Source organism: Oncorhynchus masou, chromosome 15 (genome assembly GCF_036934945.1).
Source record: "Oncorhynchus masou masou isolate Uvic2021 chromosome 15, UVic_Omas_1.1, whole genome shotgun sequence".
In the NCBI taxonomy this organism is placed as follows: domain Eukaryota; kingdom Metazoa; phylum Chordata; class Actinopteri; order Salmoniformes; family Salmonidae; genus Oncorhynchus; species Oncorhynchus masou.
In genome coordinates this window covers 25,705,763-25,730,146 of record NC_088226.1, presented here as the reverse complement: position 1 = coordinate 25,730,146, position 24,384 = coordinate 25,705,763, and the positions used below count along the sequence as shown (strand labels likewise).

The 24,384-nt window shown below is 42.5% G+C and overlaps 1 protein-coding gene across 1 annotated transcript; it reads left to right on the top strand.

Annotated features, from left to right (window-relative positions):
• The first annotated feature begins 3,229 nt into the window (after positions 1-3,229).
• spsb3a (splA/ryanodine receptor domain and SOCS box containing 3a) lies at positions 3,230-22,908 on the top strand. Its single transcript, XM_064988910.1, has 7 exons — positions 3,230-3,443; positions 14,625-14,763; positions 15,104-15,281; positions 15,567-15,754; positions 16,106-16,208; positions 18,211-18,336; positions 20,217-22,908. Exons 2-7 carry the CDS (start codon positions 14,638-14,640, stop codon positions 20,624-20,626), a joined length of 1,131 nt encoding a protein of 376 aa, XP_064844982.1. The 5' UTR covers positions 3,230-3,443; positions 14,625-14,637; the 3' UTR covers positions 20,627-22,908.
• The last annotated feature ends 1,476 nt before the right edge of the window (positions 22,909-24,384 follow it).

Here is a 24,384-nt window from a genome sequence, read left to right as displayed (position 1 = left end):
CATAGATTTCTGAATTGAAACTCATACGGAGTTTTCACAGATGCTCTTGGTCTCTTACGAGACTAAAGATCAATATATTTATTTCATTTAAAACCACTTGAAAACAAGGGTGTTGAAACTTTTTGTGAAGTTATGTTCCATTGACTGGTCCGTGACGTCCAGGGGCCATTTGTTTGTTTAGCTGTGTTATGGCTACATATTATTCCCTTTTTCTCAGAGACAGAGACACACACACACCTCTTCGTACCTCAGATCTCCAGTGCCCTGCCCTCTCTTTATGGCCATGTCTGAAGTTCCCCTACTACGTCTAGGCTTTATGAGTAGTCCCTGTATCGGTCTGCAGTTGTGCCAAAAATACATGCTCTTGCTGTTCTCTTACAGATTACAGGCTACACATTAATTAAAAAAATAATAATAATTGACACGCACGCACACACCTCTTTCAATAGTTTTTTTTTATTTATTTTTTTACAACACACATACCTGTTATGTTCTTTCCTGTACTTGAATACTTATTAAATGATAATGTTTTCATAGTCAGTTGTTTCAGTTGTTTATTAATATCTAATTTAGACTTATTTCTTCCCTACACCTTTGCTGATCTAAGACAAGATGAAAGTAAAAACACATTCTCTTCCAAATTATTTTTTTTCCCACCTGTATTTTGTCAGGCCAGTGAACATGGTGGTAAACTGTACTATTTGAATGAACCCTAGGTTACCCTTTCCCTTTGTTATCATATTAACTGTATGTCGTATAACCTTAATTAGTGCTCCCGCTCACCTGATGTACCATGCCAGGTGTGTATAATACTGACGTTAATGGGAGAGGGAAGGGGTTAAGGTGTGGTTTTTACTCCCAAATTGAAAAATGCAATTTTATGGACAACGGTGGATGGTTCTTAAAATAACCTTTGTGTTATGGGGCTCTTAATTAAAAGAGCCGTTTCACTCCACAGCATACTGCCATGGGACTTCACCTGCTGGCGATGAGAAGTAGGTGGTCAGCTTCTCCCTCACCTGGAGTGCCTGTCTGGGGGCATTGTTGGCACCTGCCCTGGTGACATCAGGAAAGTGCCCATCTCCATCCGGACTGGCTCCTGGAATGACCTCCGCAGGTAGTTGTGGAGAACACATGTGGCCTTCACGCAGGCATCAACATTTGAGAGGCTGAGACCAAGCACTCTCCAATACATTCTCCATCGGGCTGCCAGAATCCCAAAGGCGCATTCAACAACTAACCTTGCCCTGGACAGTCGTTTGCTAAAGATCCTTACAGGCTTTGGCAATGGCAGCTGCCGTCCAGCGTAGGGCCTCATGAGGTTGGGACTTAAAGGGAAGGCCTCATCGCCGACGAAGACGTGGTGAACAGGTCCCAGGTCTTCAGCCCCAGGGAGTGATGCAGGTAGTGGAATATCCAGGGTGCCATCCTGAAGTGCCTGGCCAAAGGCAGTCTCGGAGGGTCACGCCATCACTTCCCTTGCCGTAAGCACCAACATCGACAACACGGAAACAGTAGATGGCATCTACTACAGCCAAGAGTACAACTGAATATGTACCCTTGTAGTTGTAGAATTGTGAACCTGAGCACGGTGGAGCCTGGATTACTACATGTTTCCCGTCAATGGAGCCAAGACAGTTGGGGAAATTCTACCTCTCCAGGAACTCGGCAGCGATGACCCTCCAGTCTTCCTCCTTGGGGACAGTCTCAAATGGCTTGTGCCACAGAGGGGACAATGCCTGCCACCGTGGACCGTCCAACTCGGAAGCTGAATCCTATGGTCCTGTAGGAGTCCCCTGTCGCCAAGAATCTAAAATATAATTCAAAATAATGATCAATATTGTGTATAACTTGAATTCCACCCACATATTATATCTACTCATATAGCTACCTCATTACTGTTTATTATGCTTTACTAATTATATTGTAATACTCATCAACCATCATTAACAATGCCTTGAAACAGTACAATTCAGTCTATGACTATATCAATAAACTGTAGTCCAGGCCAACTCTACTCTTAGAAAGAATGGTACTATCTATTTAAAAGGGTTCTCTGGCTGTCCCCATAGGAGATCCCTTTTAGGTTCCAGGTAGTACCCCTTTTGGTTCCAAGTCAAACCCTATTGAGTTCCATGTATTAAGTATTATACCTGGAACTAAAAATGGTTATCCTATGGGGAAAGCAGAAGGACACTTTTGGAACCTTTTTCAATAAGAGTGTATGTGAGTCCAATAAGAATGTAATGAATAACTGTAACTGTCTTGAACAACAATGGGTCCTGGAGAAGACTAGCCTACCTTCATCAGGGCAGAAGGCACCTTTCTTTTCATTTGGTAACATTGTATAATTCAAAAAGGATTATAAACCAACTTTGGGAAAGGTTATAGTCCCAACGAACATTCTGTAAAAGTACATCTAATGTCAAATAGGGACTATTAACTAGAGCCCTTTAGCTAGTTAGGTTGCACATAAAAACAATGTATCAAATATCAATCGATTATGGTATCAAAGGCTTTAAAAATGTACTAGAATGTAGCTTACCGGAGACAAAAGGCCAGGCGTTTAACTGGGCTGATGGACTCCCGGTAGTTGGTATCCATCCGGGTGATCCTGGCTCCAACCATCTGGAGCAGGTGATCGAACTGGCTTCGGTCCAGACGAAAGTAACTTCGGAATTCCTCTCCAAACAGTCGAAGCTCTTGAATTAGACGGTGGAACTCCCCTGTTTGCTTTGGGACTTTAACCATCTCTGGACCCACACAGACCTGCGCTTTCGGCGGGGCTGGTCCCGGCCCAACAGCGCGATCAAGACAACCTTCCTCAACGTTGGTCTCATTGTTGAAAGAGCCTACTCTGCTATCTTGACTATTTATTATTGCATTTCGCTCCAAAACTGCATTTTGGATGGAAAATATGTTATAGGCTCTCACAATTAATTTGTGGATGTCATCGAATAAATAATATACTTGGCAAATAAATTAATAAAAAATGTAAAGAAATGATGCAATCAAACTGTTTTTATGTAATCCCACATTTTTACTGAATATGTGTGCAAAAAAAAATCTACATACATATTTTGCTACTTTCTGTCAAATCTACGCAAACAATTTGATGCATACGTAAAAAACAAAGTCGGTGTGTTCGAAGCGTAAGGGGAAAAAAATGTACGTATCTCATTGTAGTCTCAAACCCAGGCCTGGTTTGTTTTGTAAGCGTTCCCGGAAGTCTCGCGATGTTGCGCCTCTGGGCTGAGAATCTCTCATTACTCTGTTGGCCGACTAGCATGTACTGAACTGCAAATGTACTGTACTTAACTGCAAATGTTTGATTAAGATGTTGGCGTATTCAGTCCTGTGATGTCTAACGAAGACCAAGGGATTATTTTTTAAGTGTAAAACAGGAAGCGGACGACTGGCAAGTTGGTAACGTTACAGTACAGGTACATTAGCAATCGCGCTAACGCTATCCAGCTAGGTACTTGCTAGCCAACGTCAACAAAAACATGTTGGAGAAAGGTTACTAACTGTAGATATGTATCTAGTTATGATGCATATTATTTCCACAATTTTTGCCATGATGTAAATTTGTAGTTCTTGACCAATGAGGCACAGCTAGCCGGTTAACGTTAGTTAAATTGACAACATGTTCCGCTAGCCAGCTAACGTTAGGCCCAAAAAGTACCCGACGAAATGAACGAGATGATTGATTTGCATGATCTAATCAGTGGCCTCGTCACTTAATTTGATCAGATATTTTATGCACAGCAACTAGGTAAGTAAAATATAGCTAGCTAAAATATGTGCATGACAGGTGTGAAGTGTACAGTAGGCAGGGTTGCCAGGTGAAGATGAAATGTTTAGCCCAATTACCACTCAAATCCCATCCAAAAGGCTTGGAAAACCAACCCACATTTTTTTCCACCCAGCAAGAGAGGAGTTGTAACGTAGTAACGTGAAACGACGTTAGAAGCATAATTCGGGTTTCCTCAAAATAATTATCGGAAGTTATGATATTGCTCAATCATAGCAGTCAAACCGACATCCATCGATGGAAAATGATCTGCCGAGTTTAATAAGGGTTAATTATATTTTCTCTTGCCACATTCAAATTCCTTTATTATGTCATAAGGCACAGGGGGTATGGTATATGGCCAATATACCATGGCCAAGGGCTGTTCTTACGCACAAAACAACGGGGAGTGCCTGCAGACAGTCGTTAGCCATGGTATATTGGCCAAATACCACACACCCCCAGAGTGCCTTATTGCTATTATAAACTGGTTACCACTAATTAGAACAGTAAAAAGTAATGTTTTGTCATACCTGTGGTATATGGTATGATATACCACAGCTTTCAGCCAATCAGCATTCAGCCCTTGAACCTGGTTTATTTTATGTAAATAAATCCCCATTTCGCATGTGCATAACTATAGATAAATCCGACAGGAGAGTTTGAGTGATGAAAGTTAGACAGAGGATCTCAATCTCTGAGCAAGAAACACTTGGGATGAACATAAAACAACTGTTAGGCTATTTTCTGGCAATTGTGCTTTTATGTGCCAAATATTAAGACTGCAAACCATTATAAATGGCCCGTTTGCGAGATTGACTTGTCATTTCAATAGACATAGGCTACAGACACATCTGGGTTTATGAATGCAATGACAGTTTGCTTAGCTAAAGACTGGTATCCTATAGCCCCGTATAGGCCTACATCTAATTTCAGTCTACAATATCCCAGATAAGATGTAGGCAAGCTGTAAACTGAAAGATTTAGCAGCTTGCTAAATTCAAATTAAGACTAATTAATGAATAGTGAGGCAATTTTGCCATAAGTGCTTGTTTCCCGATAGCCTGCTGGAATAGGCTACTGAGGATGGGGTCATAATTTCAATCACTCAGTTAAATATGAATAATACGCATATGAACTGAATATGCTTGTCAACAACAGCCAGTGTTTAATTTTTATTTGTTTTACCTGTAGCCTAATCTGACAACTGTTACCGTTAATCGAATGTGTTCATAATAACACAAGGCTACATCAACAAACTGAAGTCATAGGCTATTTATTAAATTGCTTTGCCAGGTCCAGGTAGGCTACACAAGTGGCACAAATTGATTTGCAATGACTCCAGTGAAATCGTCATTTAATTTCAGCATATTTATTGTATGAAATGGCATATACATGAATATGGTACTTGATGGCCAACAGAGGCAAATGTGTAATTCTCCACATTTAGCCAAAGTTAGTTTCAATGAGGACTTTTCCCCATAAAAGAAACCACATGAGAGACCCAAGAACTGGGCATGCGCTTGATACCCTTTTCTTTAAGTAGTCAACGTTGGAATGGAGTTTAAACCACCTCCGAGTGAATTTATGTAATGCCCTCTAGTGCGTTTTCCACTACTTTTGTAACAGGTCCTGTACTGGTACCTTTTTGCGTTGTGTTCTGGTATTTTCCGTAGCTGTCTACTTACCACAACAGACCAATGCTGGCGCAAATTCAATGAGCTGTATACCAGCATAAGCAAACAGGAAAACGCTCATCCAGAGGCGGCGCTCCTAGTGGCCGGGGACTTTAATGTAGGGAAACTCAAATTCATTTTTACCTAATTTCTATCAGCATGTTAAATGTGCAACCAGATGGGAAAACATTTCTAGACCACATTTACTCCACACACAGACGTGTACAAAGCTCTCCCTCACCCTCCATTTGGCAAATATGACCATAATTCTATCCTCCTGATTCCTGCTTATAAGCAAAAATGAAAGCAGGAAGCACCAGTGACTCGGTCAATAAACAAGTGGTCAGATTAAGCAGATGCTAAACTACAGGACCGTTTCTCTGGCACAGACTGGAATATGTTCCGGGATTCTTCCAATGGCATTGAGGAATACACCACATCAGTCACTGGCTTCATCAATAAGTGCATCGATGACGTCGTCCCCACAGTGACTGTATGTACATACCTCAACCAGAAGTCATGGATTCCAGGCAACATTCGCACTGAGCTAAAGGGTAGAGCTGCCACTTTCAAGGAGCGGAACTCCTTGAAGCTTATAAGAAATCACGCTATGCCCTCCGACAAACCATCAAACAGGCAAAGCGTCAATACATGATTAAGATCAAATCATACTACACCGGCTCCAATGCTCGTTGGCTCTGGCATGGCTTGCAAACTATTACAGACGACAAGGGGAAGCACAGTCGAGAGCTGCCCAGTGACACTAGCTTACCAGACGAGCTAAATAACTTCTAAGCTCGCCTCGAGGCAAGTAACACTGAAACATGCATAAGAGCATCAGCTATTCCGGATGACTGTGTGATCACGCTCTCCGCAGCAGATGTGAGTAAGATCTTTAAACAGGACAACGTTCACAAGGCAGCAGTGCCAGACGGATTACCAGGACGTGTACTCCGAGCATGTGCTGACCAACTGGCAAGTGTCTTCACTGACATTTTCAACCTCTACCTGTCTGTCTGTCATACCAACATGGTTCAAGCAGACTACCATAGTCCCTGTGCCCAAGAGCACTATGGAAACCTGCCTAAATGACTACCGACCCGTAGCACTCACGTCTGTAGCCATGAAATGCTTTGAAAGGCTGGTCATGGCTCACATCAATACCATTTTCCAAGAAACTCTAGACCCACTAAGCTAAGGACCCTGGGACTAAACACCTCCCTCTGCAACTGGATCCTGAACTTCCTGATGGGCAGCCCCCAGGTGGTAAAGGTAGGTAACAACACATCTGCCACACAGATCCTCAACACGGGGGCCCCTCGGGTGCGTGCTCAGTCTCCTCCTGTACTCCCTGTTCACTCATGACTGCATGGTCAACCATGACTCCAACACCATCATTAAAGTTTGCAGATGACAAAACAGTGGTAGGCCTAATCACAGACAATGATGAGACGGCCTATAGAGAGGTGGTCAGAGACCTGACCGCGTGGTGCAAGGACAACAACCTTTCAATGTGACCAAGACAAAGATTATTGTGGACTACAGGAAAATGGGGCCCGAGCATGACCCCATTCTCATCGACGGAGCTGCAGTGGAGAAGATTGAGAGCTTCAAGTTCCTTGGCGTCCACATCACCAACAAACTAACATGGTCCTAACGCACCAAGACAGTCATGAAGTAGGCACAACAAAACCTATTCCCCCTCAGGAGACTGAAAAGATTTGGCATGGGTCCTCAGATCCTCAAAAGGTTTTACAGCTGCACCATCGAGAGCATCCTGTCGGTTTGCATCTCTGCCTGGTATGGCAACTGCTCAGCCTCCGACCGCCAGGCACTTCAGAGGGTAGTGCGTACAGCCCAGTACATCACCGGGGCCAAGCTTCCTACCATCCAGGACCTCTATACTTGGCGGTGTCAGAGGATGACCCTAAAAATTGTCAAAGGCTTCAGCCAAGTCATAGACTGTTCTCTCTGCTACCGCACAGCAAACGGTACCGGAGTGCCAAGTCTAGGTACAAAGAGGCTTCTATAAACAGCTTCTACCCCCAAGCCATAAAACTTCTGAACATCTAATCAAATGAAATGTCTACCCAGACTATTTGTATTGCCCCCTCCCTTCTACGCTGCTGCTACACTCTTATCTATTAACAGATACCAAGATGGCATAGCAGTTCAGACGTCTTTTGTCCTCGTCTTGTCGTGTCCCATATATATATATATATATTTACAACTTTTTTCATACATTTTTTTATTTAAATATTCCATAAACTCATCCTCAAAACACTCTCCTACAACCCGCCTCACCAATTTATATTTATAAATAAGTATAAAAAAGTATTATTTACCTCAAGTCTGTAATCATCCAAGAAGCAAGCCAGAAACTAGCCAGAAGCTAGCCAGAAACTAGCCAGAAGCTAGCCAGGAGCTAGCCAGGAGCTAATCCAGAAGCTAATCACAAACTGGGTCAGGAGCTGGCCGGAAACTTGCCAAAAGCTAGCCAGGATCTAGCCAGAAGCTAATCCATAAGCAAATCGGAAGCTAGTTGGAGTTTTTGTCGATTCCTGAAGCGAGCATCGGTTGTGCCGGAGCTAGCCAGCTGAGGAGTTCCATCAATCGCTCCTGGGCTGCGGTCACCTGTCCGGGCCCGTTTTGCTGCCTGCGTGGAGCCCCGCCGGGCCTTCACGGCTGAACTGCCGACGTTGTCTACCCGAGGGAGTTATCCGTCTGGTTCCTCCGTCGCGACGTTGCCTGGGCGCCCATCTGCGGCCTGCTAGCCATTAGCTGTCTTATCGGCTGCTATCTGAATAGATAATCGGACAATTTATTTATTTTTATTGTTATTTTTTTCTTCTTCTGGGCCTCTAGCTATATCTATTGTTTTTATTTTTGTTGTTGTGTGATTTGGATTGGTCCCCTCTACCACACAGAACCCCACTAATCTACTTATGGAGCGCAAGAGGTGGCTAATAACAGACGTCCATCCTATGCTAGCTTGCTACCGATGGCCTGGCTGGCTGTCTGGATCGCCGTGACCCCCAACCAACCTCTCCACTCTGGACCCTTTTGATCACTCGACTAAGCATGCCTCTCCTTAATGTCAATATGCCTTGGCCATTGCTGTTCTGGTTAGTGTTTATTGGCTTATTTCACTGTAGAGCCTCTAGTCCTGCTCACCATACCTTATCCAACCTATTAGTTCCACCACCCACACATGCAATGACATCTCCTGGTTTCAATGATGTTTCTAGAGACAATATCTCTCTCTTCATCACTCAATACCTAGGTTTACCTCCACTGTATTCACATCCTACCATACCTTTGTCTGTACATTATACCTTGATGCTATTTTATCGCCCCCAGAAACCTCCTTTTACTCTCTGTTCCAGACGTCCTAGACGACCAATTCTTATTGCTTTCAGCCGCACCCTTATTCTACTCCTCCTCTGTTCCTCTGGCGATGTAGAGGTGAATCCAGGCCCTACAGTGCCTTGCTCCACTCCTATTCCCCAGGCACTCTCTTTTGACGACTTCTGTAACCGTAATAGCCTTGGTTTCATGCATGTTAACATTAGAAGCCTCCTCCCTAAGTTTGTTCTATTCACTGCTTTAGCACACTCTGCCAACCCGGATGTTCTAGCTGTGTCTGAATCCTGGCTTAGGAAGACTACCAAAAATTCTGAAATTTTAATTCCAACTACAACCTTTTCAGACAAGATAGAACTGCCAAAGGTGGCGGTGTTGCAATCTACTGCAAAGATAGCCTGCAGAGTTCTGTCCTACTATCCAGGTCTGTACCCAAACAATTTGAACTTCTACTTTTAAAAATCCACCTCTCTAAAAACAAGTCTCTCACCGTTGCAGTCTGCTATAGACCACCCTCTGCCCCAGTTGTGCTCTGGACACCATATGTGAACTGATTGGGTGCACCTCAGCCACACTCAAGGTCCTAAACAATATCTTAACCGCCATCGATAAAAAACATTACTGTGCAGCTGTGTTCATTGATCTGGCCAAGGCTTTCGACTCTGTCAATCACCACATCCTCATCGGCAGACTCGACAGCCTTGGTTTCTCAAATGATTGCCTCGCCTGGTCCACCAACTACTTCTCTGATAGAGTTCAGTGTGTCAATTCGGAGGGTCTGCTGTCCGGACCTCTGGCAGTCTCTATGGGGGTGCCACAGGGTTCAATTCTTGGACCGACTCTCTTCTCTGTATACATCAATGAGGTCGCTCTTACTGCTGGTGAGTCTCTGATCCACCTCTACGCAGACGACACCATTCTGTATACTTCTGGCCCTTCTTTGGACACTGTGTTATCAACCCTCCAGGCAAGCTTCAATGCCATACAACTCTCCTTCCGTGGCCTCCAATTGCTCTTAAATACAAGTAAAACTAAATGCATGCTCTTCAACCGATCGCTACCCGCACCTACCCGCCTGTCCAACATCACTACTCTGGACGGCTCTGATTTAGAATACGTGGACAACTACAAATACTTAGGTGTCTGGTTAGACTGTAAACTCTCCTTCCAGACCCATATCAAATATCTCCAATCCAAAGTTAAATCTAGAATTGGCTTCCTATTTCGCAAGAAAGCATCCTTCACTCATGCTGCCAAACATACCCTTGTAAATCTGACCATCCTACCAATCCTCGACTTTGGCGATGTCATTTACAAAATAGCCTCCAATACCCTACTCAACAAATTGGATGCAGTCTATCACAGTGCAATCCGTTTTGTCACCAAAGCCCCATATACTACCCACCATTGTGACCTGTATGCTCTCGTTGGCTGGCCCTCGCTTCATACTCGTCGCCAAACCCACTGGCTCCATGTCATCTACAAGACCCTGCTAGGTAAAGTCCCCCCTTATCTCAGCTCGCTGGTCACCATAGCATCTCCCACCTGTAGCACACGCTCCAGCAGGTATATCTCTCTAGTCACCCCCAAAACCAATTCTTTCTTTGGCTGCCCCTCCTTCCAGTTCTCTGCTGCCAATGACTGGAACGAACTACAAAAAGCACTGAAACTGGAAACACTTATCTCCCTCACTAGCTTTAAGCAGCAACTGTCAGAGCAGCTCACAGATTACTGCACCTGTACATAGCCCACCTATATTTTAGCCCAAACAACTACCTCTTTCCCTACTGTATTTAATTTATTTATTTTGCTCCTTTGCACCCCATTATTTTTATTTCTACTTTGCACATTCTTCCATTGCAAATCTACCATTCCAGTGTTTTACTTGCTATATTGTATTTACTTTGCCACCATGGCCTTTTTTTGCCTTTACCTCCCTTATCTCACCTCATTTGCTCACATCGTATATAGACTTGTTTATACTGTATTATTGACTGTATGTTTGTTTTACTCCATGTGTAACTCTGTGTCGTTGTATGTGTCGATGTCGTTGTATGTGTCGAACTGCTTTGCTTTATCTTGGCCAGGTCGCAATTGTAAATGAGAACTTGTTCTCAACTTGCCTACCTGGTTAAATAAATGTGAAATAAATAAATTAAATAGTCACTTTAATAATTACCTACATGTACATATTACCTCAATTACCTCGACACCGGTTCCGGCACATTTATTCTGTACCGGTACCCCCTGTATATTTACCCCGATATTGTTATTTACTGCTGCTACTCTTTAATTATTTGTTATTCTCATCTCTTACTTTTTTTGGGGGGGGGGCTATTTTCTTATCTGCATTGTTGGTTAAGGGCTTGTAAGTAAGCATTTCACTGTAAGGTCTACACCTGTGGCAAATACAATTTGATTTGAAGGTGGGAGGGAAATGAAAGCTCTGGACACAATTTTGCGGGTTGTCTCTCTTTTAATGACTGCATGGAATGCAAACGTTAATGCTGCCATCTGGAATCATGCACAAGTGTAATTGCCTCTCCTCAACACGCTCTGAGAAAACTCACATCAACAAAAAAATACATTGTACATTATATTATACATATTCATATTTTCAAAAGACAAACATTTTATTTCATAAATGTTGTATACTAATAATTTTCTAATATGTGCAAAATATTTATTGTAATATACTATTATACCCGAGGCATACTAATGAGGCAACAATGCCATTCCTGGCATGACCGGACAGGTAACAAAATGAACGACAGCTAAGTAGGTACAACATGAAATACAAAAACATCACATTTCGCAACATACCTGCGTGGAATGGCTACAAATCCATGGCAAACGTTAATGCTGCCGTCTGGACTCTCATACACAAGTATATTTGCCTTGTAAAAGATAATGCCAGAAAATCGTCAGAAAAGAGACTCTCTCCCGCACCCTAAGCTAACGGTAGCTGGGCTAGCCTTGTAAAGTTGCACTCAAATTATCCCCATTCACGCTAATATATATTCCTACCGACAGTAGTGCAACAACATTTGTGAACATTTGCTGACATGTACATTCAACACATGCCTCTCCTCATCACACTTTGCGCAAACTGAGGAGTAAAAGCATGGCTCCTGTTGATGACATCATAACATTACAATTTAGAAAATAAATGCAATAAAATGGTTCACTCTTGAAAGTAGTGTAATGCATCTCAAAATAGCTTTAAAATAAATGATGAATTTTCGTTGAAAATATATTTTACACCTGTTACACTTTGTCTCCATTATTTCTTGATGTGCATTCTAGCGTATTATGATTATGAATAAAGGGTTAGAAATAGCTGTCTCCATAATGACAATCTAAATGGCCTACCTACAACTGGTAAAAAGTTGTCACAACGTGCACACATGCTGCTCTCTCCTCTCGCATTACATGACTGTAGTGCTCTCTCAACAAACAAACATACAACCTCCTCTGGCCCTCCCCACCAATCACTCACTCAACATCAGCCTGACTCATTGCCTAACAGTCAGCAACAGGTCACAGTGAAATATATATATATTCAGAGAAATGCCTGAAGATGAAACAACCTCTGTAGTAATACCTGACCGAATAGGGCTATAACATCCCATGGGATCTGTCAAGGCTGCACACAGATAAATATCACAGAAATATTCTAGTTCCTACACATCACCTTATATATTCAAACAAAATGGGCCTTTTATAGGGAAGTGGGCAGCAGCATGCTCATGTCAGTCCTCTAGAACGCAAATGTCATCTTCCTAGTAGTCGAGCAAGAGTCGACTACTTTCGACTCCAAAAATCCTGGAGTCGTGCACCATTAGTTTTGCATTGGGAGTAAAATAGTTATAGTGGGCAGAACAAGCAAGGAGGTGGGCAGAGACAAGCTAATGAGATCCTATTGCCGCGTTCTAGTATTTTATTTGCACATTTATGTTGGGGAACGGCCTACTCGGAAGTGCGTGCAATAAGTAAATTCGCTCTTGTACTTCTAAACAATGCAATTTTTTAAAACTCTGGCAAAGGGTGAAGTCTACAAAACAGTCTATTCTGTTAAAGATTTTAGTTTTGGAAACAAAACTGTATGGTGATCAAATGTTTAATTGATGAGAAAATTAGCAGAATGACACTGCTGGCCACTGGACTTCCTCTCATCACCATATTTGGTAGTGAGTGGAAACAGCAACTGGATGCTTCATATTTATACAGCCGGTGAAATATCTGGCTCATTATTCTATCTGTTGCATTGGTGCCCCTTTAGCAAACCGGAACTGTGACAATTTGTTTAAATGTTAAACGGCCTGAATGGGAAATCTTAATTTATGCATTATTTTTGGTGTGGCTAGGCATCAGTTAGCCCTAGATGTACTGTTAACCCCCCTAGTCGATTGATGCACCCGTGCATCAGTCTAACATAATAAAAATGTCCCCGTCAAAATCCGTCTAAGATAAACAAACATGTTTTTTATTTTTTATTTTACATAGGCGGATGTGGTGGATTGAGCCTATGTCGGCCTTCTGCATCTGCTGTGGAATGTGGCAGAGCTACATCACTGTTTGTCAGACCAGGAGAAATACAGAAAATTGGTCTTCTCACAAAGACATGCGTCTGTAGCATCCAAACGGTTTGGCCTACAAACTAATAGACGGGTTGGTTGTTTAGCAACAAAACCAACACGTGCGCAACTATGAGGCAAAACAGAAAGGGTTGGCTTAGATTGTTGACAACATGTAAACTGTATTTCGTCTCCAATGTTTGTTAAAAACATAAATACATTTGCACAATGAGCACCTGTTGTCTCACATGGTTTCGATTGTTGGTTAGCTAGCTAGCAAATTTTTGCAGTCTACAAATCCACCCAAGAAAAAATCTTCCCACGGCTGAATCTATTTGATAATCCCCGGCTTAGACTTTGAGGTTAAGGAGCCTACCGTTACTCCTTAAGGTCCAAGGACCTTCAGAGTATCTTAAGAAGTAGACTGGCTTTGGCAGCCAAAACAGCCAAATACTCTTGTCTAAACCTGAATTTATTCTAAATTGCGATATGGTTCTAGAAACATAAAGCCCTTTACTTTCGTATCGCGTCAATATCATTTCACAAATTTGAAGTATATACTTTTAACTGGCTTTATCACAGTTGCAGCCTCCAGTGTTTTTCAGTGACAACACGTTTCTGGTGGCCTTCTTCCATTAAAACACAGGTGTTAGGAGCATGCTAAGGAGCTAACTAGCACAGGTGGTCCCTCTGTCTTCCGTAAACACTCTGTAACATGGAGATGGCGGTGTGGAAACACTAACCCTATAAAGACGTGTGTGTATCAATTTATCCATTTTGTTTTTTGAAAATGATTTCTCGCTGATATGAAATATAAAGTCCTTATGCTTCCAAAACCATACCACAAGCGATGCGTGTTAATGTTCAGACCAAGCGTCGGGGCTCTCAGAGTACTGAGTAAAGGGTCCGAATACTTATGTAAATGTGATATTTCAAACTGTTTTTGCTATGTCATTATGGGGTATTGTGTATAGATTGATGAGGTGGAAAAACGATTTATTCAATTTTAGAATAAGGCTGTAACGTAACAAAATGTGGAAAAAGTGAAGTGGTCTGAATACTTAGCAAATGCACTGCATTTCACATTTTTGCCTACTTTATAAAAATGTCAACTTCTGGAGCTCATAGGGCTGCTCAAAAGTAATGCACTGAATAGGGTGCCATTTTGAACGCAACCTTTGTCCATCCAACTCTCCTGACTCCTCCCTCCCCCAGGTGTCCTGCTGCAATGTCAAGGCGGAGCAGGAACAGCCGGGCATGGCGTTACGTATGGACTGGAATACGGCGAGACGCTGATTCCCGAGTGCAGGTATTGGCCTCAGAGAGTCAGGAGTGGGGCTACGAAGGCTTACAGGTAAGGGTCGGTTTGTGACGGACGTAGACCAGGGGCGTGAAACTCATTGCATGGAGGGCGGATTGTCTTCTGGTTTTTGTTATTTCCTTTCATTTTGTGTCCAATTAAGACCTAGATAACCAGGTGAGGGGAATTCCTAACTAATCAGGGACCTAATGCTAGTTGATCAATCAAGTACAAGGGAGGAGCGAAAATCCGCAAACAATTGGCCTTCCATGGAATGAGTTTGACACCTCTGACGTAGATGGTTCCATTGTGCAGGAAATGCGGAGTCAAGCACAGCTGACATATTTGAGCACTGTTAGGTACTGTTTGTAAATTGTGTTTGTACCCTCTGCAGTACAGTGACTCAGACTCTGAGCCAGACTACCGGCTCGTGGTGCCACCGTTCCCCAGTGCCGTGCCCGTTACCGGAGAGTCGTACTGCACCTGCGACTCCCAGGCCGAGCCCAGCTACAACCCACGTCTCCGGGGCTTCCACCGCATCAAAGACTGCCACTGTGGAGAGGAAGACCAGGGTGAGGATGGGAGGGGCAGGGTGGAGAAACTAAGGTGGTGTTCAGAAGGGCACACCGTAGCAAAACTTTTTGAGGTGGAATAGAGTGTTTTTTATTGGTCAAGTTCAGGTAGTCCCTTCAGGTATTTCACACGGTTTCTGAGGGTTTTCATCTGTTTCATGCCCAAGCTGTATCAGGGAGTTCCCAAAGTTAAACTCTCACCATTATTTGCTTATTAAAATATCTAAGTGTCTGAGATGTTGCAGATCAACTGTCATTGGATCCACTGACCTCTTGACATTGCAGACTTCGACTGGGTGTGGGACGACAGTAACCGCTCCACGGCCACGTTGATGACCTGCGACAACCGCAAAGTCAACTTCCACACAGAGTACAGCTGTGGCACAGCAGCCATCAGAGGTTCCAAGGAGCTGGCAGATGGCCAGCACTTCTGGGAGATTAAGATGACATCACCAGTGTACGGGACAGATATGGTGAGGCTCCATCCATCATTTCTCAGGAGACAGGGTTATAATGATCAGTGGAGTCTGGTGTCACTTTTAAATAGGAGGACGGGCTTATTTAATGGAATGAATGGAGCTGTTTTCATTCCATTCCAGCCATTACTGTGAGCCTGTCCTCTAATTTCTCTCTTCACCAGCCTCCACTGCTGGGGGTTGGGGCTTAGGCTTGTAAAACCTTAGGAAGTTTAGTAGTTTCTCTTTCCTAAAGCTTATTTTGTGAACCTTTTGCATTTTGTATGATGGTGAGCATATTGATTACTGTTCTATTTTTATTTGAGATTAAGGTGAACATGTTGAATGAAGACTTTTGATGTTGTGTAGATGGTAGGCATCGGAACCTGTGACGTGAACCTGGATAAGTACAGACATACCTTCTGCAGCCTGTTGGGGAAAGATGATGACAGCTGGGGTCTCTCCTACACTGGTAAAACCATATAATCCATCAGATAGTACTTATCACAAGCATTCCTGGTTTCATATAGTATTAGTTTCTTTCACATATGTTCAGCGTTTGATTGAGTGGTGCCTGCTTTGCTGGACAGGGTTTTCACTTTTGGAGCTATCGTATTTGTGCCAGGCAAGCTCAATCAAGCATAGCTCAAAAAAACAAATACTATTTGAACCCATACCCTTGATTACAAAACATACACAGTGAAATCATCACCCTGTGTTGCCTGTTTTTTTGTTTTCTTTAAAAAGAAAAGGAAATCCACACACTATCTAGTAACTCCGATGCAGGGTTGTCAAACACTGCGGTTTGCAAGTGTGTGGAGCGATGGGTAATAATGCTTCGAGGGTGGCTGTTGTCGATGTGTTCCTGGTTTGAGCCCAGGTAGGGGCGAGGAGAGGGACGGAAGCTATACTGTAACACTGGCAATATTAAAGTGCCTATAAGAACATCCAATAGTCAAAAGGTATATGAAATACAAAGGGTATAGAGAGAAATAGTCCTACTACAAATAGTCCTACTACAACCTAAAACCTCTTACCTTGGAATATTGAAGTCTCATGTTAAAAGGAACCATCAACTTTCACATGTTCTCATGTTCTGAGCAAGGAACTTAAACGTTAGCTTTTTGACATGGCACATATTGCACTTTTACTTTCTTCTCCAACTCTTTGTTTTTGCATTATTTAAACCAAATTGAACATGTTTCATTATTTATTTGAGGCTACATTGATTTTTATTGATGTATTATATTAAGTTAAAGTAAGTGTTCATTCAGTATTGTTGTAATTGTCATTATTTCAAATACATTTTTAAAAACCGTCCGATTAATAGGTATCGGCTTTTTTTGGTCCTCCAATAATCGGTATCGGCTTTCAAAAATCATAGTCGGTCGATCTCTATTATGTATAAAGAATTGTCAGGAGCCTGTAAAAAGGCTGCTGTCCATTTCAGTGCCGTTCTTATTCTGGGAGCAAATGACTTACCGAGACTAATCTCTGAATGTGCCAATGTTTTATGAATGATTCCTTTAATTTCTGAGCATTTTGAGTAGCGCTTAGGGAGAATGCAAAAATTATTATTTTTGCGAGACTGTCCTTGAAAGAGTTTCTCTTTGTTTTTTATTTTATCGATGGCAATATTGATCTGACCATTTTTGTATCCCCTTCATAGAATTTTATGTTTATCTCAGTGTTTCATTTGAAGACTGATTTGTCTTTTTTTTTATTGATTCTGGGAAGCGGGTGACAGCTATCAGCCTTCAGCAAACTGTTCTTGTAAAGGTCTGTGTATAGAACATTAACCTCACAAATAATCAAAATATCAAGTAAACTGATCTGATGTGTGTAAGATTGCATAATGAATCTTTGGTCCCCCGAACAAGAGTTTAAGGGATACTTCGGATGTTGGCAATGAAGACCTTTTATCTACTTCCCCAGAGTCAGAATAACTTGTGGATATAATTTTTATGTCTCTTCGTCCAGTATGGTTTTGACTAGAAGGATTACAGCTTCTTTCCGATTTGACTTTTGACTGTAGCAGGTTAGGAGATTAGGGTTAAGGTTATGAAAAGGGTTAACTAAAATGCAAAAACATCACTTTTGATGTCAATTTGACAAAAGCTGTTAAGCCATGACCATCCACTATGAAGGTAGGTCGGAAAGCTGTTCCCATAGACTTCCAGTCATTGCTCTAACACTAGTTGGCATTTGATGAGCTAACTGGAATGGAAAATTCCAGAATGGAACCAAGATATCAATGTACCATTTCCAAATAATGTGGAAAAAAATCTTCTTCTTTTTTTTTTGAGGGTTGAGAATGGACTGTAACCCACATACAAATTAGCATAATTAGGAGCCACAGGTGATCCCATAATAGTACCCTTCACCTGGATAAGGACATTTTGAAACATGAAATAATTTTGTGTGAGCCTGTTTTGTTTTCCACTTATAATGCTAATATGGTCGTCTTCTTCTAGGTCTGTTGCATCATAAAGGAGACAAGGTGAACTTCTCCTCACGTTTCGGCCAGGGCTCAATCATCGGAGTGCACCTGGACACATGGCACGGAACACTCACCTTCTTTAAGAACCGCAAGTGCATAGGTAATTACAGGGGTCAAGGGGAGCAGGTGGGGTGAGTAGTGATCTACACATAGTAATGTAATTATGTTTTGCAGTAGCTTGGTGCTAGTTGAACTAAATTCAAATCTTGGTAGCGTTTTGAGTAGTTAATAACTTTTTTTGCCATGTAGCGTTGTAGCTAACTACTGGAACTACACTACCTTTTGGGGCAAAAAGATAAGAAAATATGGGTGAGGTAGGAAATTATTTCATTTATTTTATGGCATCAGACATGCCTAATTCTCACTTGAAACCGTTTTTGTTAACATTTGACTGTTGCAATTTATAGTCTGACATTTTAGATTTAGATATCATTTATCACAAAGTAGTTTGGATGTTTTATTTTTTTTATTTTTCCTTTATTTAACTAGGCAAGTCAGTTAAGAACAAATTCTTATTTTCAATGAAGGCCTAGGAACAGTGGGTTAACTGCCTGTTCAGGGGCAGAACAACAGATTTGTACCTTGTCAGCTCGGGGGTTTGAACTTGCAACCTTCCGGTTACTCGTCCAACGCTCTAACCACTAGGCTACCCTGCCGCCCCAGATGTGATGAACTACTTGGTCAAATTAACTTTAGTTAAGTAAACTAAACTCAGCAAAAAAATAAATGTCCTCTCACTGTCAACTGCATTTTTTCCCAGCAAACTTAAGATGTGTAAATCTTTGTCTGAACATAACAAGATTCAACAACTGAGACATACCATGAAAAGTTCCACAGGCATGTGACTAACAGAAATTGAATAATGTGTCCCTGAACAAAGGGGGAGGGGGTCAAAAGTAACAGTCAGTATCTGGTGTAACCTCCAGCTGCATTTACTGCAGTGCATCTCCTCCTCATGGACTGCACCAGATTTTCCAGTTCTGGCTGTGAGATGTTACCCCACTCTTCCACCAAGGCACCTGCAAGTTCCCGGACATTTCTGGGGGGATTGGCCATAGACCTCACCCTCCAATCCAACAGGTCCCAGACATGCTCAATGGGATTGAGATCCGGGCTCTTTGCTGGCCATGGCAGAACACTGACATTCCTGTCTTGTAGGAAATCATGCACAGAACAAGCAGTATGGCTGGTGGCATTGCCATGCTGGAGGGTCATGTCAGGATGAGCCTGCTGGAAGGGTACCACATGAGGGAGGAGGATGTTTTCCCTGTAACGCACAGCGTTGAGATTGCCTGCAATGACAACAAGCACAGTCCGATGATGCTGTGACACACCGCCCCAGACCATGACAGACCCTCCACCTCCAAATCGATCCCAACGATAAATAAGAATCCGACCATCACACCTGGTGAGACAAAACCGCAACTCGTCAGTTTACAGACGGTGGGCAATTAAGGTCACAGTTATGAAAAATTAGGACACAAAAGATGCCTTTCTACTGACTCTGAAAAACACCAAAAGAAAGATGCCCAGGGTCCCTGCTCATCTGCGTGAACATGTCTTAGGCATGCTGCAATTGGTAGCTTGATAAACAATATTTTCAGGGTAGCTTCCCCAACACTGCATGTTAGATGGGTGGTTAGGCAGCATGTAACTAGATGGGCATTAGGGGCCAGTTTCCCAGACACTGATTTAAGCTTAGTCCTGGGCTACAATGCATGCTCTTAAGGAAAATTTCCATTCAAATTGATGGGACTAGGCTTGATCTGGGATGGGAAAACTGGCGCTATAAATCACTTCTAGACCTAATTAACATGGAACGTACCTAGGATTTCTCATATTCCCCCTCTGCATGTACCCAGCTATTTACCCCTGTGCTGCGCCTAGCCTTTTGCTTGTGTGTGACGTTGGGTAATGTGACAGCAAATGGAAACATTTCCATTCTAAACTGGACAGTAAAGTGTGTATTCTATTCTGCAGGCGTGGCGGCTACGGCGCTACAGAACAAGCGTTTCTACCCCATGGTGTGTTCCACAGCAGCCAAGAGCAGCATGAAGATGATCCGCTCCTGCTTCACGCCCACTTCCCTGCAGTACCTGTGCTGTGCCCGCCTCCGCCAGCTCCTCCCTGAGTGCCCAGACACCCTGAGCGTCCTGCCGCTGCCCCCTGGCCTGCGCCACCTTCTGCACAATAAGCTGGGCTGGGTCCTCAGCCTCAACAACGGCCTCCTGGGGGCCCCAGAGGGGGAAGAAGGGAGGGTGGGGGGCTTGGGGTCTGACTCAACCCCTACGCCCCCCTTGGCCGGGGCCTTGTCCTCTGAAAGCGATGACTCTGAGGGGTGTTCGTCGGACCCTGAGGCATGTCAGAGGAAGAGATGTCGTTGGACGTGACGCGAATCCGACGTGACCCCAATGTCAACACATGGGGTGTGTCCGAAATGACACCCTGTAGTGCACTACTGGTCAAAGGCCCATAGAACTCTTGTCTATAGGGTGCCATTTGGATTCAGCCATGAACTGGACTGAATCCCCGCCCCCTCTCTGAGACACACTCAAGTTATAATCCCTTACACACATACACACGTTACCGTTAATGGGTGAACCCAGGACCTGGGGACAGTGTTGTGGAAACATTTTAATCAAGATCAAACAAAGACCTATGACCAAACTTCAGTGTACATTAACAGTACATGCAACAAGAAGAATGACATGGAATCAATGAAAAGAGACCAAGTGCAGAATTATGTGAATTGTCACCATGCTTTCTCCTTGTATATGAAAAGCTGGTTGGATTGCTATAGGAGTGGCCCGTAAGGCCATATTTTAAGTTTCTGTTTCAGCTGACCGAAGAATGAAAGTTGAGTTGTCAAAATGTCGTCTCCAGGAGATTTACTTGTTTCATTTATATGTTCTTGCTCTGCAGGTAATACACAGTTCAGTTTGACAGTTATGAATACTCAGTGAAACAAAGTTATTTTGTTGTTTATCAACACATTTTTTTCGGAGCAGGAGCAAACTTTTATTCTTTCTTTTATTTAGATCAGCTTGACAATGTATTCCCCTGAATTATTTTTGTCATATCGACACAACTTTTTTATTTATTTTTTTAACACGTTTTAGGGGGGTTCTGATTCATTTTTCACTCAATACTGCTGTCGTATTAGATATTGGTTGGGGGAGTGATGACCGTTATACACACCCTCTATGTTGAACTGTGAGTTGTCATGCACCGTTCTTATACCGACCTCCCTGTTATGCTCTCCTTCTGCTTGATGGTAGACTCATGTCTGTTAGTCACACAGACATTTGATTTAGTCGTCACCCCTGTGCATCCAGTGGTTGGGCTGTAGACAGTTTACTGAATAAAGAAGGCAAAGGGGGTAGAAAAGGGGTGTCCACATATTATAATAAATATGTGTATTTTTCAGTGTACAATGTTTATTTTATGCATCAAAACACTTGTATATACCGTGCATTTGGAAACTATTCAGACCCCTTGACTTTTTCCACATTTTATTACATTAGCCTTATTCTAAAATTGATTCAATTGTTATTTTTTTCTCATCAATCTATACACAATACCCCATAATGACAAATCAAAAACAGGTTTATAGAAATGTTAACTTAGCAAATTTATAAAAAACATCCCTCCAGAATGCTGCCACCACCATACATAAAGGCCTGATTGGTGGAGTGCTGCAGAGATGGTTGTCCTTCTGGAAGGTTATCCAATCTCCACAGAGGAACTCTTGAGCTCTATCAGGGTTCTTGGGTCTTAATGGTTCCAAACTTCTTCCATTTAAGAATGGAGGCCACTGTGTTCTTGGGGACCTTCAATGCTGCAGAAATGTTTTGGTACCCTTCCCCAGATCTGTGCCTCGACACAATCCTGTCTTGGAAGTTGACAGACAATTCCTTCGACCTCATGGTTTTTGCTCTGATATGGACTGTCAACTGTGGGACCTTTATATATACAGGTGTGGGCCTTTCCAAATCATGTCCAATCCACGGGTGGACTCCAATCAAGATGTAGAAACATTTCAAAGATGAGATCAATGGAAACGGGATGCACCTGAGCTCAATTTCGAGTCTCCTAGCATAGGGACTGAATACTTATGTATAAGGTATTTGTTTTTTATTTTGAATACATTTGCTAAAATTTCTAAAACAACTCTGTAATGTTACAAACTGGAAAAGGTGAAAGTCTAAATACTTTCCCAATGCACTGTATAAACGGGATATATAAATTGATCTTCTATGCTATGTAATGTTCATACTGTATGTGTAGGCCTTTATTCTTATCTTGATCTCTGTCAATCTTTCTCTCCAATAATGTATATCTAAAGCATGGCCTTTGACTGAAACTAAGATGAATAGGTGAAATATGCACAGAACTATCGCTGTATTGGCAAGGTTTTGTTTTGTTGTCAAATTATCTGTGCTTTTTGCCTTTTTTCCCCCTGGTTCCAGCAAATGTTTAATCTTTAATAATCATTTACATTCAGTATTCTCTGCTAGGTTGCAATAACAATATAAATCTTATGTTTGCACACCAATGTTCCTCCCAAGAACTAAGGATTAAGTAAGTAATGTTTGCTGGTCTAAAGAACCTACAATGGCACAATGCAAATACCTTGGCATATCAACATCAAATAAAATACAAATCAACCTTTCTTTGCAAAACAAATGCCACTTTCAGAGTACAGACAGTGGTATCAGCTGAGGTAGCTCTGGCCAAAAAGTAAATTTTTGTGATCTGTAAATCATATTGACAAAAACATTCTACTGGTATTCATATTCGTAGTCTAAGCAGAGGTCGCTTCCCAACCTAGCAGGTAACATGACAACAGATGGCCATATATGTGGAAAAGGAGTCAATGGAACTCAGACCATTCCATTGCCCAGATTGGTGTACATTCAACAAATCTGATCTATCAGAGTGAATTATTATTTTTTCCTTTATTTAACCAGGTAGGTCAGTTGAGAACAAGTTCTCATTTACAACTGCGACCTGGCCAAGATAAAGCAAAGCCGTGCGACAACAACAACAGTTACACATGGGATAAACAAACGTACAGTCAATAACACAATAGAGAAGTCTATGTATAGTGTGTGCAAATGTAGTAAGATTAGGGAGGTAAGACAATAAATAGGCCATAGTGGCGAAATAAATACAATGTAGCATTAACCCTGGAATGATAGATGTGCAGATGATGATGTGCAAGTAGAGATACTGGGGTGCAAAAATAAGTAATTTGGGGAATGAGGTAGTTGGGTGGGCTATTTACAGATGGGCTGTCTACAGGTGCAGTGATCGGTAAGCTGCTCTAACTGCTGATGCTTAAGTTCGTGAGGGAGATTTAAGTCTCCAGGTTCAGTGATTTTTGCAATTTGTTCCAGTCATTGGCCGCAGAGAACTAGAAGGAAGGTAAGTGTTGGCTTTGGGGATGACCAGTGACATATACTTGCTGGAGTGCATGCTATGGGTGGGTGTTTCTATGGTGACCAGTGAGCTGAGATAAGGCGGGGCTTTACCTAGCAAAGACTTGTAGATGACCTGGAGCCAGTGGGTTTGGCGACGAATATGAAGCGAGGGCCAGCCAACGAGAGCATACAGGTCGCGGTGGTAGGTAGTATATGGGGATTTGGTGACAAAATGGATGGCACTGTGATAGACTACATCTAATTTGCTGAGTAGAGTGTTGGAGGCTATTTTGTAAATAACATCTCCGAAGTTAAGGATCGGTAGGATAGATTTACGAGTGTATGTTTAGCAGCATGAGTGAAGGAGGCTTTGTTTTGCGAAATAGGAAGCCGATTCTAAATGTAATTTTGGATTGGAGATGCTTAATGTGAGTCTGGAAGGAGAGTTTACAGTCTAACCAGACACAGGTATTTGTAGTTGTCCACATATTCTAAGTCAGAACCGTCCAGAGTAGTGATGCTAGTCGGCGGGCAGCGATCAGTTGAAAAGCATGCATTTAGTTTTACTAGCATTTAATAGCAGTTGGAGGCCACAGAAGTAGTGTTTTATGGCATTGAAGCTCGTCTGGAGGTTTGTTAACACTGTCCAAAGAAGGGCCACAATTATACAGAATGATGTCGTCTGCGTAGAGGTGGATCAGAGAATCCCCAGCAGCAAGAGCAAC

Excerpts from the sequence above, each read along its gene's own strand:
- spsb3a (XM_064988910.1), top strand. The coding sequence starts at position 14,638 with ATGTCAAGGCGGAGCAGGAACAGCCGGGCATGGCGTTACGTATGGACT. Across the intron at positions 14,764-15,103 it reads GGGGCTACGAAGGCTTACAG|TACAGTGACTCAGACTCTGA; the intron begins GTAAGGGTCGGT and ends TACCCTCTGCAG. Across the intron at positions 16,209-18,210 it reads CTGGGGTCTCTCCTACACTG|GTCTGTTGCATCATAAAGGA; the intron begins GTAAAACCATAT and ends GTCTTCTTCTAG.